The 19,156-nt window shown below is 32.7% G+C and overlaps 1 protein-coding gene across 5 annotated transcripts in view; it reads left to right on the plus strand.

The window, feature by feature from the left end:
* LOC113398395 (solute carrier family 41 member 1) overlaps nucleotides 1-19,156 on the plus strand; it is a 107,548-nt gene that overhangs the window by 85,498 nt on the left and 2,894 nt on the right. For all 5 annotated transcript variants that reach the window (XM_026637122.2, XM_026637121.2, XM_064219180.1 and 2 more), the window contains 9 exons: nucleotides 241-371; nucleotides 9,209-9,313; nucleotides 12,438-12,504; nucleotides 15,910-16,022; nucleotides 16,535-16,679; nucleotides 17,286-17,432; nucleotides 17,734-17,881; nucleotides 18,061-18,266; nucleotides 18,524-18,672. In XM_026637122.2, coding sequence (XP_026492907.1) covers nucleotides 241-371; nucleotides 9,209-9,313; nucleotides 12,438-12,504; nucleotides 15,910-16,022; nucleotides 16,535-16,679; nucleotides 17,286-17,432; nucleotides 17,734-17,881; nucleotides 18,061-18,266; nucleotides 18,524-18,672 — 1,211 coding nt within the window. The remainder of the gene's footprint in view (nucleotides 1-240; nucleotides 372-9,208; nucleotides 9,314-12,437; nucleotides 12,505-15,909; nucleotides 16,023-16,534; nucleotides 16,680-17,285; nucleotides 17,433-17,733; nucleotides 17,882-18,060; nucleotides 18,267-18,523; nucleotides 18,673-19,156) is intronic.

Here is a 19,156-nt window from a genome sequence, read left to right on the forward strand (position 1 = left end):
ATCAGAGTTTCTTTGTATCACATCTGCCGTGGGTTCCGTAACATATATTTACACTTAGAGAGATGTATGGAAAATTAATAATTCTTGCTCATCGTAACTACTAATACAAAACACTTAGATACACGTTCACACTTCGTATATTTAGGTATTTTTTTAAATTCTATATAATGAATGAATCTTATTATAATTAACATATGGTTATAAATACCTCCCTTAGTTTATGATTGTCATTTGTTACAGATGAGATTAGCAGTCCGGACAGCGGTTTTACAATGGCTTCGATAAATTCAAACGGGGATCTAAAGAGCCCAGGAAGTCCCCCGGATAAGAAGATCACTGAAGCAGATGCGGAAAAACAACCTTTATCTGGCGTAAGTTGTTTTTTTTTAATTTATTTTTTTAACCGTCTGACGTTTCGAATTCCAAGGTCGTAGTTAAGTGAAACTTTGTTGACGCAAAACATTTTTACTTTTTCCACGTGGACGGACTTAAACGAGTTTTAATTATATATATATATTATTAGCTAAACCTGCGGCTTTACTCGCGCGAAATTCATAAACCACAATCTTCCAACCTCCGTTTCACCCCCTTAGGGATGGAGTTTCGTAACTTTCGTTTATTCTTTTCTGTTGTGTTTATTATTGTGAGGAGAAGGTTCATATGAAAGAAAAAAATCAAGAAAGTTGGACGGAACATATGAAAACTTAACGACAGTGTTAACTTTTCTCATAAAGTATTAGAATACTAAAAAAATATATTTTGGAATATTTTTTATATAAACCAATCGAATTCAGTGTTCAAAATCAAGACAGGGTCTCAGACTTCAGGTCTGTTGGGTCTTTGGCTAATTATACATATATAAAAATAAGTATAGATAAACAATTCTATAAAGTTCAACCAATCCATGGCATGACAATTGGTTTAGATTTGAACTCGGAGAATATTAAAACTCTAGTCTTATTAGATATTTTTTTCACAAACAAATTTAAGTGCTTCATTGCAACGCTTGCCAAGCGTTCATGAGTTCTTGGTGTAAGCCCCATTGAGCAGTATCCACATCATATAATCTACCGCCAAAAAGTAATACTTAGAATTGTTTGAATGGTAAGTGAGCCAGTGCAGCTATAGGCACAGTAGACATAACATAACAGTTTCCAACGTTGCTGGTGCATCACGGCTAAATTTATAAACGGTGCCAATTTCCATGGGCGGTAGTGACAACTTAACACCAGGTGACATAATTTACCAGCTACCTGTATTATAAAAACAAATAAGCGTTTAAATAAACATTATACAGATAACAAATTAATTCATACAAAAGGCTTTAACGCCTTCGCTAGAAAACTTTATCTTTAATCTTAAATATTCACTGTGACGTCATACATATGACAAAAAAAATATATGTAATTTAAAAGCGTCCGTAAAAAAATGGTTTCGTTATTTCCGAAGTCATGTATGTGACGTTTACGAAAAGTTTGAGGAACGACGAATATTTCAGATATTACATTTAAGTCCTCATAGTGAAAACATATTTATATTTAAACATAACATATATGCTAGTAATATGTTCATGATTGCTGTTATAATAATAATAGTAATTTTGATAAATAACCTCTTACAGTTTCAAACGAACATTAAAATTACATGATTCGAATAGATAAAAAAACAAGTAATTTGAAAAACAATTGTTTTTTAAATATATTTTTTTATATATGTTACATGCCCTCAAATGCATAAGGACAAGCTACGAACTCTTTAATCATATTATAGTGTAAGAGCTTTGCTTTTCATCATGTGTGCGTGCGTACATAAATTTGTGCGTCCGTTTAGACACGTGTGTGTGTGCATATGCGAGCGTGTGCGAACGTCCATTATTGTCACAAACCATTTTTTTTATAAAATTGTTGGTGGGCAGAAAAAGTAAGAAATTGTAACCAATCCTTCGATCGCCAATCACCATTATGGGAACTAGGATGTTATGTCTCTTATGCCTGTAGTTCTAGCTTACTCACTCTTAAAACCGGCACACATCAATACAACTTTGTATCGCTGTATTCCGACGGCATATACGATCAGTGGCTGGTACCTACCCAGACTGACTTGCACAAAGAACTACAACCTATTAAATAAATATACCAACGTTTATCAATATCTCGTATCAGATTATATATGTTATCAATTTTATCAACCAATTTATTTAATCAATCAAATTACGTATGAATTTCAGTTATTTAATACATGGTTTTAAGATTAGGTACAATTTTATTAATATAACGATTATTAATATATACGTTACATATTTCGATCGAAATACTCCCCAAAAATTAACCTTAATAAATCATAACAGACGGCCAATTTTTACTTATACGGGTTATGATACGATCCCAATTATATTTCGATCCAACTTCGACCGAACTGTAGCTGGATCCGTAGAACAGGAAAGTCTGAACGGCAACGATTTCATTTCAATTAGATCGAAATAAAGTGTCAATTTGCTTATAGAATTGACGCCCTGAATATAACGTTTAGTCAAATCCTATGGGAGTAGGAATAAAAATAAACAAACCTTAGATTTACATATTTCATGCTAATAACTCAGCTATATTGTGCACTACCAAAAGTTTGTGATTAATATATCTTCATTTATAATACAACACTATTACAATTAACTACTTATTTCCACTTAAATTTTACGTCCAAAATTACAGTTTCGTCGACGTTCAAAACGCTATTTTTTCCGCTAATCAATAGTGAATATCTCTCAACGAATGATATCGTGTTAATTTGCTATCAAAAGTCATTTATTTGGCTTTTTCCTGTTATGGTTGGAATATAGTATATGGATCTGTTTCTGTTAGTTTGGAAATCGGGACACCTGATGGAAAGAATTAGTCAACACACGAAATATTTACCATCCCTCACATTTATCAATCTTGTGACATAAGATCTCACTCCAACAACTCACGCCAAGAATAATACTTAGTATTGCTTGTAAGTGGTATACTCTCTGTGGTCGGTACGAAAACAAGTATTTACCAAGTGTCTGTCTTTTTGTTATATTATCATCAGTAAAACAAGAAGCAAACGTAAGGAAATATGGTATGGATTAGCTTAGCACATATGGGCTTAGTTATAAATTACAGGATATAACCAAAATAATAATAGGATCGGGAAAATAAATTTGACGCGTAGGTACATAGTTACCAGAAACGTCTAGTTTGGTACATCGTAAAGAAATCCGCATGTGTCGAATAGAATTCTGTAAATCTGAGAACAACCGCAATGAAACATATGGTATAACAATATAGCATCATTTTTCGTTTCTTTGTACGCAGAAAACTTAATTTAATGGTGTGTCTCGATTTGATTGTTGACTGTCTTGAATGTCGATTATTTATTTATTTTATGTAGTAGGTAGGCGGACTGGCAAATGGGCCATCTGATGTTAAGTGGTAAAGTATTAAATATTAACCATCCCTTACATCGCTAATGCGCCACTAAATTTGGAAACTAAGATGTTATATCCCTTCTGCCTGTAGTTACTCTGGCTCACTCACCTTTCAAACTTAAAACCAAACCTTCCATAAAATTAGAATTATTTTAAATAACATTAAATCAAAATTAATCGCTGCTTAGACGTAATACTAGATAACGTCCAAAAAAGCTAAGTCACGAGTCTGTACGTAATCTACATCTTCGTAACTCGTAATGTGTCCAAAATAATGATATTATTCCAACGTCATGCCCGTGACTTTTTTATCTGTATCAGGACTGTGATGCATGATGAATTTAATGCGTGCTTAAAGGAAATCACACAGTCACGTAATTAATTATTTATTTCTATTAAGCGTTAAAAATTAAACCGGTTAGTGTAACATTTTCTTGAAAAACAAAGATGGCCTAATGATTGCAATTTGTGAGTATTAACAGGAGAATCTTCTTCCCTTAATCCCTTAAGGATGAATTTTCGTGAGTGCTTTAATGACTGACCTTTTTTTTAAAGTACAAGCCTAAATGCCATGCTACTATGGGTAGCCTCACTTAATATAGCTTGTTAAACGACGATTCAAAAGTGTTTGTAAAAGCCTACTTGAATAGAGTATATTTTGATTTTTTTTTAAATAACGTAAAAATCAATTAAATACACACTTTTATTGATTATAAATTACTGACTACAAAGGTACACCTGGAATTATAAGATTCGAAACGCGAAAGGAAATTTTATTTCGTAACGTACGAAAAAAAATTTACAAAATTCGAATATTAAATAGACTCTCCGACTCAGAACTCAAACACATTTTTAATCTCTTATAATTGTCCCATTCAAAGTAATATTAATTTTAATCACGCCAAGATAAAATAATTATTAAAATTAAATATGCAACTGTGCAAATCATGACGCCGTTTAGTGGTAATGAGAATATAATAAGGCTAAAAACATTTCCCGTTGGCGATTTCGTTTACGTACATGAAAACATGAAATCAATACTTGTTGTTATGAAATAAAAAAAAAAAAAACTTGCTGAGTTTCTTACGCCGGTTCTTCTCAGGTCCGAGGTCTTAATTTCCGAACCGATGGTAAATTTTTGACTACCAATAAGTAAGAACTGAGACTTCCATATTGAATAAAGATTTTTGACTTCTACTTTGATTCTCGTAGCGATAACTGAACCACCGGTGAGCAATGGAAGTCACCGATGTCACCAATAAAGGTGTAGGGCTGAAATATTCTGTTATATCTTATTGTCTACGGGCGAAGCTACGACGTCTCCTATTACTTGATACAGCAAACGTTAACACCTTAGTCGCTTCATATACATATGTAAATTTGTTGATTTACAATGAACAGATAAAAAAAACGATAACATTGGCTTATTATTTATAGATGTATGTGCCAAAAATAGAATCAAATCAAACCAAATCAAAATATACTTTATTCATGTAGGCAAGCACTTTATTCATGTACAAGCACTTTTGAATCGTCATTTAACAAACTATTTAAAGTAAAGCTACCACCGGTTCGGAATGTAGATTCTACCGAGAAGAACCGGCAAGAAACTCAGTAGTTACTCCTTTTCAACATCTAAAAATACAGTCATGTTAGTTAAATACAATTATATATTGATGTTATGTCTCCTGCCTGGAAGTCAACAAGCATTAACTCCACGCTTTTTTATCATCAATATAATCTTGTAATCATGAATACCATGTCTTTACGTAATTTGTACAAAATATTTCGAATTCATCAACACCCTTCTGCCCTTATCTCAATTTTATTTGGGGTCGGCGCAGCGTATCTTCTTCTTCCATACTTCTCTGTCAGACGTCATCTCACAAGTAACATTTTTTCCAGCCATATCGTCTTTCACAGAATCCATCCATCGTTTCTTTAGACGTATCCTTCCTCTGTATCCATCCACGTCCATGCTCAAGACCTTCCTCATAACATGGTCCTCGTTCCTGCGCATAACATGCCTATACCACGACAGCTGGCTTCCACATAACTTCTATCGGTGGCACTTTCAAACTTCCCATCAATCAGTCTTTAAAAGTCCACACCTGGACCGATACACTCTGCACATTGAATCCGACATTTATCTACATACTTCTTCAAAGTCAAACTCCTTCTCTGTCGTTCTATCTGTGAATTATAAATGAGGTATTAAAATAGTTTGCATCAAATAAACCTGACAGGTGACGAATAAGTGTTTTTGACAATGTACAATTAAAAATAACTCAAATACCATATCAGAATAACTTGACATTTGACGTAACATTTTCAATAAATTTAAAACGAGATAAATTAATGTACAATATTGTTTCAGCGTTATTTTGGATTCAAGTCAATTTGTAGTGAAATCTATAGTGCGATCAGAGAGTGAGGAAAGTCAGAAAATATTATGTTAATTAAACATTTTCAAGATAAAACAATAAGTCTATAAATATTAATTAATATTAAAATTGACGTTGGAATTAATTGCTATTAATTTCATCTCAATCTATTTGTTTCTACATCCTACCGTACTAGTGAAGTATATTAAAAAAAAAAAAACAATTTTATAATTTTTATACAATTTTGTACAATCGTAGTTGTCTTATAATCAACTTTTACGTAAGTTTTTTTATTCTTTTAACAATAATTTATTCTGTACAGAACGTATAAAAAAATATTTATTATCACAATGGTGTGTTTCCTGAAAAAAAAAATGATTGAAAAGTTACTCAGCATTGTATCAATTTTAGATTTGGCATCTTACAGGGTTGACAACAAAAAAATTGTCTACCTTTGTTTTCAGAAAACGCAGCATAATACCTCTTCGAGAGATTATTATTTCATCGATAGATCTAGGGAGGTTTACAAACGTCGCTCTTAGTGATGACCGATATTGAGTGTAGTGTACAGTTCTATAATAACATATTCATTAGTATTATAATATATATTATCTGTGTATTTATGCATCTGTCATCGCGAGTGACAGATGTCGCGATGCGCGGGAAAATAAAAAAATATAAATTGGCGCGTTGTGAAGAGTGTGTGTATGTGTGTGTAAAACTACCGTACACATGAACATTACACTGCGCTCAAATAATTTTAATACTTGCGAAACCTATCGCGACCGATAACGCAACATCACGACCCATAGCGTGAATAAAACGTGCGTTTTTAAACATCCCTAGATATCGATTCTAAACGTACTCGTTTTGTACTCGCCAAATAATTGTCATTTCTTTCTCACAAATTGATAACAATTTTGCACACATTCTAAATAAATGATTATCTAGTTTCTAATATGTGATATCGAAAGCTTTATGGCTTCGATATCATATAATTATTAGAAACTTGATAGATAGATCTATAGTAAATTGAAAACAATGTGCTATTAGTCATAGGTATTTATATACTTTAATTATGAACTCATTGTTTTTTTTTGTAATACTAAAAATTGTAAAACTAATACTATGTACAATATATCCATACTAATATTATAATTATGAAAGTAACATCGTATGTCTGTCTGGTTGTTTCGCTTTTACAGCTAAACAATTGAACTGAAATTAATTAAATTTGAAATGTAGCATGCTTGAACCCAAAGGAAGAATATTCTTTATACCTAAAACTTAGGAATCGACACCCCTCGCTAAAATGCGATCATCAAATGCGATAGACAAAGACAAAACAGTTCCTACCTTCGCCAAACGATTTTTTTTTAATTAATTTTTTTACAACAATTTTGAATAATAATTACGGTCCAAATTCCAGTTGAATTGTCTAATAGATCTATGTTAAGATTTTATTTAAAAAATTGTATTATTTAAGTATTAGTGTAATACTTGGAATGAAGCAATGTTAGTCATTCTTTAATATAGACAGCAGACAGACAAACAATACATATATATATTTCAAATAATAAAAAAAAAATTGCCGCGGTTATTTCTCTATACAAGATTTTTTTTCTGTTATCACAATTATGATTAATTCGACGCCATTTTATGATTGATCTCATTAACTCATCTGATAGCGTTATTTAAATCTGATCTGATTAAATATTAAAAAAATATATATAGTGACTAATACGGCTTTTATGTATTTTGTAATTAACTCATGATAATGTAATTGTTAAGCTAAGATTATCGTAATTGCAATCGTTTTTTTTTTTTGAATACTTAGTAAAAATAGAAATAATCGTAATTAGTCACGTTTAATTTTTTTAATCTATAAGAAGATAATAACAATTTTCCTCACAATTTGGACATCTATTTAAAAAAAAAAATGTGTAATCATAATATTGTTATGTATATTTTTGAATTTCGATTATGTGTATGTGTGATATTTACTTTAATTAGATGTAGATTATGTAGCAATGATTTTTAAATGTTTGGCAAATAATGAATAGGTTTTACAAAATATATTTTTTTTTTTTTAAAGAATACACAGCAATGACTGTAATTTATAACGCCACCCAAGGAAACGCTCTGCACGAATGTCATTCTTGTTTCGACTTGCGTGTGTAGCCGTCGTCCATAACCAGGTGCTAGGGTGCTAGTACTTATTACTGTTAAATATTAATAAAATTGTAATTCCCACTGATTGTAATATATCTTATACAGGACTTCAAGAATTATTTACACATATTGTCTTAGTACAATAAGGTTGGAGAAATGTATATTTCAAACAAAATTCGAAATTCGAATTGTTTTTTTTTTATGTCGCTGTTACGTAATGTATATATTTAATTACCCGTTTTCATTCATAAAATTTCATACTTAAATGATATTACGTTTTGAGTCCATGTGATTTGTACGAAGAACCAAATAATCACTGATTCATTCAAACGTTTCAATGTCGATTGAAAAACGGATAAGACATATTGTTATCACTAATTATGTTATTTATATCGTTATTTAAAATTAAATGAGTACAGAATACATAATTGTATTATTTTCATTCGATTTTGAATAAAACAATCGATCTGTTAATGTTAAGTTACGCTTGTTTGGTTTACATTTCCTGTTACGTATATAGAACTATTTGCAAAGGATTAAATAACATCATTAAAGTCGGACTTGGATTATTATTTTGAACTACTTAGCCTTGACTCCGAATGCATACGGCTATAAGTGTCTATGGCATAAGTCTCTGTCTAATATACTTAAAAAAAAAAAACATATAAATGATTTCGATGGTTATTCTAATTCATATGTCTACGTGTTTTTTTTTTTTTATCTGAATGTTTAATAATAATGTATTGGCGTAAAAAAGAAATATTGATACAATAAGTTTACAAAATAAGTATGACTATAATTAAATATTACTATTAGCTAAGTACTCAATTGTTTTATGGGTTATTTAAATAATCTGTGCTAAGGATAATTAGCCCATCCCCCAATGGAAAATTAAAACTAACATTAAATACATGCATAGCAAAGTCATTTAAATTCATATATATACGCTTATTTTTGTAATATATCTTTTTTGCGCCAGTTAAATATAATTATTATGTTTGTTTGTTTGTTTGTTTGTTTGTTGGGATATTTCATTAATTTCATTGTTTTAGCAGCGTACAATTGAGGCCGATGGAATAATTGTTTGCAACAAATAAATAAAAGATAAATTGTAATATATAAAACCGCGCACCGATGTATGTCGTGTTTTTTTAAAAAAGAGGTTTTTTTGTAAAAAATAAAATTTAAATTTTGTATGTTACAGAAAAAAGAAGAAAGATGGTGGAACACGTTGATGCAAGTGGCGGTGCCGTTCTTCATAGCTGGCTGTGGTACCATCGGCGCTGGACTGGTTTTAGGGAGTGTGAGGGTAAGTAAACTTTTAAGTAGTAAAAGTTAATTTAGTGTAATAATTAAGTAGTGTAAAGGTTCTAATAAACCGCAATATCTTTTTCTACACATACATACATATGCAAAAACTATCCTGCGGCGCCCGCCGAAGAGACGGAGAGGGTACTACTGGTTTTTTAGTGTGTATTCCGGTGTGCTAGTCGTCTGGACACCGGTGAGTCCCACATACCACGCATAACGCGTTTCCCCCACATGATGTGGGGGGCGTATGTGGGGCTTGCGGGCGCTGAAGGCGCCGGAATACCCACTAAAAAACCAATGGTACCCACTTCGTCTATTCGGGAGACGTCACGGGATCCATGCGGATACTACCGTGACGTCCTGGCGGTAGGTCAAACTCTGCGGGCCTCCAATTCCTAGGGGGTTCTCGGGGTACAGAGATCCCCTAGCTCCGGCGACACTTATGGAGGGAGGAGAAGGTGTCCATAGCGAAGACGCCTTCTCCCCGGTTTTCTTCGGCGAAGCGGCAACGTCTAGGGAGCGTTACGCTAACCATTAAATTGTCTATTTGAATGCCCTAGTATTTCACAAAAAAGTGAATATCACAGGAGTGCTTGCCTGGATGGGAACATGCAACATAGAGATAATTATCTCGTGTTTATTGTAATTAATAATCCGAGCGACTCGTTACGTATAGCGATTAGTCATGTAGGTACATCGCATATCATTTGTATCGATTAAACGTCATATCATATCAAAACGGCTTATATAATCTCCCTCCTTCATAATTACTATCTCTAAGTGAAGAACAATAATTTTAAAATTTAATTTCTTTAAGTAAAAGTTAATGTTCCACTGCGGTGTTAGGGCCTTCTTTTCTTTTTGAGAAGAATTATAGGACGTTATTCTGCAACGCTGCTCCAATAGGGGTTAGTATTGTTGGGGTTAGTGGATACACGTGATTTAAACAAAATTATACCCATGCAGGTTTCCTCACGATGTTTTCCTTCAACGCCAAGCTCGACACAATTGCACAGGTTAAGATGACATATTAATATTTATCAAATGATAATGTGGTGGGGACCTATATATGATGGACGATAATCTGATACGTCGTGTCTACCAATCCGCAGTTTATGGCAGTAGTAGAATTAGCTCCGAAACTTCTCCTCAAAATGGAGAGGAGACTTGATGTTACTGCTTCTTTGCACCCTATTCATATAATAGCTGTCATATTGACAATCAAGTGGCGTGCTTATCATAAGGATCCTGGACTAAAGCACCCTCGTGTTAGAAATAAATCTCAGTACTACGATAGAGTTGGGAAAGTATATTAGCAACTGTTTTTGGGCGTAGTCTGGTGGTGGCTGCGACCACTAATAAATATATTATTAGATATCAATATATAAAAATGTGTAAAAGATAATATCGAATCTCACTCATTCTAAAGTCTGGTTTACAAAGTGCGAGCTGCTGAAAGCCAGTTGACAGAAGTTGACAGCTACTCGTATTGTGTATTCGTTGCGTACTTGGCTGGCCTCGGCAGTTTTTATGATGTTAAAAGTATTACGAGTTGAGTGCCGGAGTAGTACTAGGATCGGGTAACGTTATGCGAGCTACTGTCATGCTGGTGGTGAGGGTAGGTGAGCAAGCGCGTGAAAACGAAAATTGTTGAAGTTACAGGATCACGAGCTACTGTCCAACTCGCAAGTGCGAGTAGTTAATATGATACGTCCACACAGTGCGTATTGCTGCAGATAATGCGTAGGCTGCCTCGCGCGTTTGCTCGCGTTGTGTAAACCAGGCATAAGATTCGACGCAATACAAATATACATACCTCATTTCTCTATCAAAAGGGATAGCCCGTGTAATAAAGTAGTATATGTTCTTATGAAATATGAATCTAATAGTATACAAAATTGAGGTCGATGCGATACAAATAAACCACAAACGTCACTTAATCTTAATAGCACTTGAAGAACAATGAGTACTTGTGGATTTTCTATGTAATTGTACTGTGATTTGTAAGGACCTCGGAGGTGAGAGTATAATGAAGTGGCGCGCGCGCATGCCATGCGTTTCACGTTGACGTGTTGATCGTTCAAGTGACTACATTGAAGCTGTAGTTTTTTAAGCTTGCAAAAAAATCACTTAGTCCGTTTCTTATATTGTAGCAAGTTTTTTTTTTTTTAATTTTATATATTTGTTTAGTTGTCACCCGTGGTCTCGTTTCCGTTTTAGGGGTTATCCGTCAGGTATTAGGCCTAAAATATAATTAGTAGTGGAAAATTCGGTTCAATGGATTGGCCGTAAAAGAGCATCAAACAGACGAACAATCAGACAACCAGAGTTACTTGCGCATATATAATTTTTTGGAGTGAAATAAATTTATACTTATACTCTACCCGCGACAAATTTATAAAACACAAACTTCTAGCCCCCCTTTTACCCCCACAGGGGTCGAGTTTCATAAAATACGAAACAAGACACCCTATGAGGAACCTACCTGACGAATTTCAAGTTTGTAGGTTGTATAGTTTTGAGATTTTGCGATTAATCAGTGAGTTGTTTTTCGCTTTTATATATGTAGAAGATATACATACACCAGAATTGCTCATTTAATATTAAAAAAATGACTTATCAATTTGTGGTAAACAACAATTCCGTTCTGTTCTGTTTCTGTTTGTTAGATGATCAAATAAAAAATTAAATTAATTTAAATTCGCAATATTTTATCTTTTCGTAAACGTTTTGGCTGAATCTACAAGATACAAATTTCACGGAATAAAAAAAATAATTACGATAATCGTCGAACTTTTTCTTGAAATTCCTATACAGATAGATAAGAATTTGATAAAATATAATAATTAAACACGCTCATCTAATGTGTATCTTTAATCAGATATCCGTCTTGTCTTTTGTTTTGATGTTATTTATCGAACAAAGTACCTAATTATGTATATTTATGGCTGGAAAGATAAATTATCGTTAAATAAATATAGTTTTTTTTTTATATAAAATTTTTATTAATACTGTTAATGGTAGTTCAGATATTATTTTGTCGGTAAAGTTACGTTTGCGTTGAATTCTTCGGTTTATATCTTTAGTGATATCAATAATGACTTAAAAATCATCTTTTTCAGAATTGGGAGGTGTTCCAAGTCGTGAAGGCTATATTCGTCTTAGTGCCATCTCTATCGGGTTTAAAAGGTACGTAATAATAATTATTTTAAACGTTTAACTTTATAAATCATCTCAACAACCCGTTTCGGTATAAAATACGTGTTATGTTATACAAATATTTAATAATATCATAAATACATTGATATCTCTTAAACGGACTGAGTAAATACTTAAAAATTACTTCTTGAAATGTTGCTTGTTTAAAAATATAATGAATTTTTTTACAAAATAGACGAAATTAATTTGGTCTTGTTGAGTATTGCTACAATAAATTTTACTATTATAAAATATATTAACTTTTTTTTGGATCTTTTAAACAAACAACTCGCGTAATGTTTATATATGTACGTATATATATTCCAAATATTACAATAGCTATTTGACATTAGTAGATAAACTCGATGATTATTATTCATTATCTGTGGAAGTCGCTGAAAGGTATATCGATCATCATAAAGAGATTATTTGATAAAAATATATTGTCACTGCGTTTATTTAAATTCTTAGGATTAAAACTAACATGTAAAAAACAGTTGTTACTCACAAAACAATGTTTCATAGGTTATTACTTTATATACTTGGTGGTAGCGCTTTGTGCAAGCCCGTCTGGGTAGGTACCATCCACTCATCAGATATTTTACCGCCAAACAGCTGTACTCAGTATTTTTGTATTCCGGTTTGAAGGGTGAGTGAGCCAGTGTAACTACAGGCACAAGGGACGTAACATCTTAGTTCCCGAGGTTAGTGGCGCATTGGTGATGTAAGGAATGGTTAATATTTCTTACAACGCCATTGTCTATGGGTGGTGGTGACAACTTATCACCAGGTGGCCCATTGGCTCGTCCGCCTACCGATATCATAAAAAAAAAATCCGTTTAGTATTTAACAAAACGTGTTTCAGTAATAAAAATTATGTTCAATTAATCAAATATCTGGTTTTTGATATTTGCAATTAAAACCGTGACAAAAGTTTAAATAACGCAACATTTCACGTGATTAAAGTAACTCCAAAAACTCTGTCCCACTGCTAGGTAAAGTTTCTCCTTTCCCGAGGAGAAAATTTCTTGGAGCTCATTACAACACGCTAATACAAAGCGAGTTAATTGTGACATATTATGTGAAACTTTGTCGCACTGCAAAATTTCTAAGGGATCGTTTGAGTGCAATTATAGTACAATTATTGAGTAGGTACATGATGGCCCATATTTAGAGGAAACGATAGCTTTTAGGCTGTTTCGTTGTTGTATTAAAGTTTGTATATTACCTTTTATTGAAAATCAAAGCGTCATCGAAATTGGTTATGATACAGGCAGGCTACCTTTAATGCCTAATAACTAAACGTTTGAGATGGATAAGTTTAAACCACGTGAAATTGGGAAAGCGGTTCCTTTCCAAGTTTTCTCGAGTAATATAAGACCTTTATCCACCTAACTTAGTGGGAGTTTAAATTTTCCCAATTCTTATCTAAACAGCCTTTCTTGATGAGAAATAAATAATATAAGATTTTGTAGCGGTTTAAAAAACGAATTGTTATGTTTTAAACAATAAAATATCTTCAAACAAGATAATATGTCCATTATAAGATAAAATTAAAAATATTACATCCGTTCTAGTACTAATTATTTGTTTTAACATAAACTTTACATGAGACATGACCGTAATAGTTGCCATAAAATTAGCCTTTATATTTCACGCTGATAGTTTCTCATGCTGACGAATCTGTCATTATGGATAATCGTTGTGTTGTCTTTACGTGATCATTGCAAGTTCTAGAGTTTAATGGGCGTTGGTGGTGATAGTTTGTTGTGACTCTTAGCTATTTTAAAATTGAAATTATATTTTTTAAATAAGTTTGTATATTTCTCGGTGATTTTACCGCCAAACATCAATACCAATATTATTCGGATTCGACTTAAAGCTGATTGAGCTATTATAATTACAAGCTCAAGGGATCTTCTTTATCAAACTTGGTGGCACATTGGCCATATAATGGATAAAAATGTATAGGTTTATATTTGCCAATGTCCAGAGACGGTGGTGACTCAATCAAGTGGCCCATTTGTCCATTCGCTAACCGATTACATAAATAATACCAAAAATCCTCGCCAGGTAAATCAGTGAAGCTATTGATATTAAAAATTACCTGAATTTCTTACTCGTCAATTAAGGACCTTGATGTTACTAACATTGATATATCAAACATCTATATGAAAATAGGTAAAGACAAATACTATATCTATCTTTTTGTAATTAGTACCTACTCACGAGATTTATTGTCGTCGATTCTGACAGGAGAGTAGAAAAAATATATTCGAATCATGTAAATTCATATATTATGCTTACTCAAGTTACCAATAATTATTATTACAGTGGTATTTCAACCTCTGAACACTAGTGTAGAGCAATATTATACTTCCCTCTGTTATTATATTTAATGAATAATTAAGTCAATAACTTGACCTTTTTTTAAAACGTAATCCCAATTATATCAAGCCCTGAGCAACAAAGAAGGAAGTTTTCAAGTTTATGCTTAATTATGATAATTATTTAAACTCAAGTCTAGTCTTTGAGATGTAGCCATTTTATCCTATTGATTGTAACGAATATTTTAGATTCGTTTTCGTTTATTTGAAGTCGAATGTATTGTTTTACTAAGTTAACAATGATCAAGATGCACTTAACGTGTTTTCTAGAACGCGATAAAATTGTTTCGAAATAGATAAATAAATACTTGAAATTCTATTTACCGTTACAATGTCCTGTAAATAACAAAACTTTATAACAATGTGGGTTCTATAATAGTTTCGTAAGAAATAATGACAAAATACCAAACTAAGAACTATTGTTGAATGATAAGATAACATAATACGTGTTCTTATAGCGAGAAGTGAGGCGAAGGAATAAATGAATCATCCATTGAACGAAGGTATAGTATAAGTAGGTAAAACCCCGAACCAAAAATTTACTTTTACCAAAGCACTTGCAAATTTTAATATTGGGAATGTTTAACCTATTGTATAATATTGACTGAAACCGAGGGTTGCGTTGCGTAATTATTTTAATGTTTCTTCGCTGCGTCGAATACTTGGCTGGTTATGCAAATACAAAAACAGAAAAATATTTAAGTCCGTTACATTTTTCGAAAATCGAACTCTAGTAAGAAATGGTTCTCGTAACATATTTTTACCTACATCGATCTATTGAATTTTGTCCGGCATATGTTTAACTTACTTAAATTAGAATTATACAAATTTATTACAATATTAACGGATACACACATGTGGTAGTTTTTTTACAGTCTCCTTACTGTGTTTTCCTTCACCGTCGAGCACGAGATTAATATGAAAACTTTGTGATGCTTAATCAGATCAAGTGTATCTAGCCACTGGACCTATTGCGGCTTGTATTTGACTAATAGGATAAATGTTACAGGAAATCTCGACATGTGCCTTGCGTCCCGTCTTTCAACTCAAGCGAACTTGGGGAACATGGTATCGCCGCGAGAAGTTATATCGATGGTGGTCGGAAACATATCATTAGTTCAGGTAAATAATCTCATTTAATATCTTTGAATTAGTAAATAAGTTTCAAAAATCGAACGCTATGATGTGCTACAAGAAAAAAGAAGAGTTTTATAGCAAAACATTTACTAGATCAAGTTTACAATTTATATGCCACTTGAGTATTAAAACTAAATGGTTTCAAGAATCGAATTTTTTGGCCAATCAAGAATATCAACATAAGAAAGGGATTTCTTATGTAAAAATACTCGGTATATAGGAATTACAAGTAATATATATACAGATAAAATAGTTAATTTGGAATCAATGAATTTTATTATCAAGTTTTGCATCATTAAAGAATTAAATAAATTTCGAAATGGAATCTATTTGCTATAAACCAGCCTTAATATGACAATGCAACAGAAAAATTGTCTCAATATCATATCAAATTATCTTTTGTCTCCTATAAGGCGCCAATGGATTCCATTTCTACGTCATGAAAATTCGAATCAATAAATCAATATGATGACGTCATTAAATCCCAATGGTTTTAGGTTCAAGCAATAGTAGCTGCGACAGTGGTATCAATGTTTGCAGTGATAGTGAACACAATCGTCGATAAGGCTTTCAACGGTGACTATGTACTGTTGCTGATAGCATCTGCTATCTTTACCGCTACTACGACTTGTTTTGTTTTGGGTAAGTCATTATTTTTTTTTGATTAAAACGTATAATTAGATTTCTTTCTAAAAAAAGTTTTAATAGGCAGATATTTGTCAATGCTCCACCGTAATTTGGAACGAATATGTTACGTCCTTTGTGCCTGTGACGCACTCATACTTGTATTGCCGTTTAGCAGTAGAATATGTATAATTACCATCTAGTGTATTCTGATGATAATAAGTATGGTTTTAGTTGATTTCAAAACATACATAACATAAACATAATCAGCCTGTAAATTTCCCACTGCTGGGCTAAGGCCTCCTCTCCCGTTGAGGAGAAGGTATGGAGCATGTTCCACCACGCTGCTCCAATGCGGGTTGGTGGAATACACATGTGGCAGAATTTCGTTGAAATTAGACACATGCAGGTTTCCTCACGATGTTTTCCTTCACCGCCGAGCACGAGATGAATTATAAACACAAATTAAGCACATGAAAATTCAGTGGTGCCTGCCTGGGTTTGAACCCGAAATCATCGGTTAAGATGCACGCGTTCTAACCACTGGGCCATCTCGGCTCTTATATTTCAAATATTTATATATGATTTCAAAACACGCATAATTTATTATTAAAATTTTCACAGATTTCGTTATGGTGATGGTGATATTCGGGTCGCAGAAATTTAAAGTAAATCCGGATAACGTCGCGACGCCCCTGGCAGCTTCCATCGGAGACATCGTCAGCAACTCTGTGCTTGCAGTCACTGCTCAATACATGTTTGAACAAATAAGTAAGTGTTGTTATATTTGGATATTTTTAAAAATGTAATATGTATGATTTTATTTGTATTGGGAAAATATATACGCGGCGCTTAATTTCTTGACAACTTTTGGTAGATTATCTTCTTAGTAGAAATATTAATAAAATGAAACCGTTACTACTTCAATCAAATCGATATCACAACGCTTTCTGAAATTTCTCTGCTGTGATTTTCGAGTTTTTTATTTCTGTTTGGCTCGACGGATTCAATCCTTTTAAAGTGCTTTAATACAATTAGACCGATACATAATTTATTTATGTTTGATTTCCAGAAATCTCTTTATGGCAGCCCATTGCTCTCCTTTGTGTCTACTACAGCCTTCTTCCGATCTGGGTGTTTATTGTTTGGAAGAACAAATACACCAAGACCGTGCTCACGACTGGTTGGACGCCAGTTATTTCAGCTCTCTTCATCAGCGGGTAAGATGCAAATTTTCAATATAACATTTTGAGTATTGCCTTTTAAATTAATTATAAATTTATTTTACATAGCAACAGCTAAAGACATAATCCGTTTCAAACATATCGTATTAGTATAATACAATTGAATGATAAATTAATGATTAAGTATTAATCTTTGGTCTTATCTTATTTTTCAGTATCGGAGGTATTGTCCTTGACCAAGCGGTTGAACAATATCAAGGCTACGAGGTCTTCCAACCTATAGTTAATGGTATTGGTGGTAATCTGGTCTGCGTACAGTCTTCGAGACTGGCTACAAATCTCCATCAGACTGCAATCCCTGGGGTTCTTCCTGAGAACACGAGGATTATCGAATGGCCGTGGAAGACTTTGTTCTATGGAAGTGAGTGACGACAACAGTGACAAAAGAAATTATTTCAATTTTAAGAAAAGTTAAATCATCTTAGCTCTTTAAATTGTTAGGATGCTTGATACTGATCCCGCATTTAAAAAGCCGTTACAATTTTGATACATTTAGAGGACTTTTGACAAACTGATCTTTTAAGTATTTCCGAATTTTTTTTTTAGATCATTTACAAATAAACCTTATTGTCATTAAGGATAGAAATAGATACTAAGGTCCCTTTATTATGTTCACAGCTACCGCTTCGAAGGTTGCTCGAATGTTGCTCATCCTCGCGGTCTGCGGTCAGATCATATTCATGGTGGTCGCTGACTTCGTGTACCAAGGATTCGTCTCCCTCCAGTTCGCATTTGGAATCACTTACGTATTATGCTCATTAATACAGGTAATTTATACTTATATTATGTGATTTATTTATTTAATTCGCTATATAAAATTGTTAGTGTTGTTAGTTTTAACTGGTAATTTTATGGACATCAGAAAGGCATATACCAAGCTCGCAAAATTATCTTTTAATTCTGTTTATTTCAATCTCTGACTACTTTTATTTTGTCTTCTCATTTTATGAATTCAGATTTTTTTTAATGTTATTATCATTTACTTAGTTTCGATGTGGTATATTCGTCTCTTTATATAAAAATATTTATATTACGTTTATGTATGTCTTATATAACTTATTTGTAGTTTAAGATAATATTGAAATCCTGTACTTATATAAATTATTACTATTAATATTTTGATACATGATTTTATCAGAAAAACACAAACGATATATTAAATTCTGCGAATATTTCTGATTAGCCTTAAGGTTGGCTTGTGGAAAATGCCTTCGGACATTTGGTCCACATTTTGTTCAAGTTTGGGTAACT

This window comes from Vanessa tameamea, chromosome 26, assembly GCF_037043105.1.
Source record: "Vanessa tameamea isolate UH-Manoa-2023 chromosome 26, ilVanTame1 primary haplotype, whole genome shotgun sequence".
NCBI lineage: Eukaryota > Metazoa > Arthropoda > Insecta > Lepidoptera > Nymphalidae > Vanessa > Vanessa tameamea.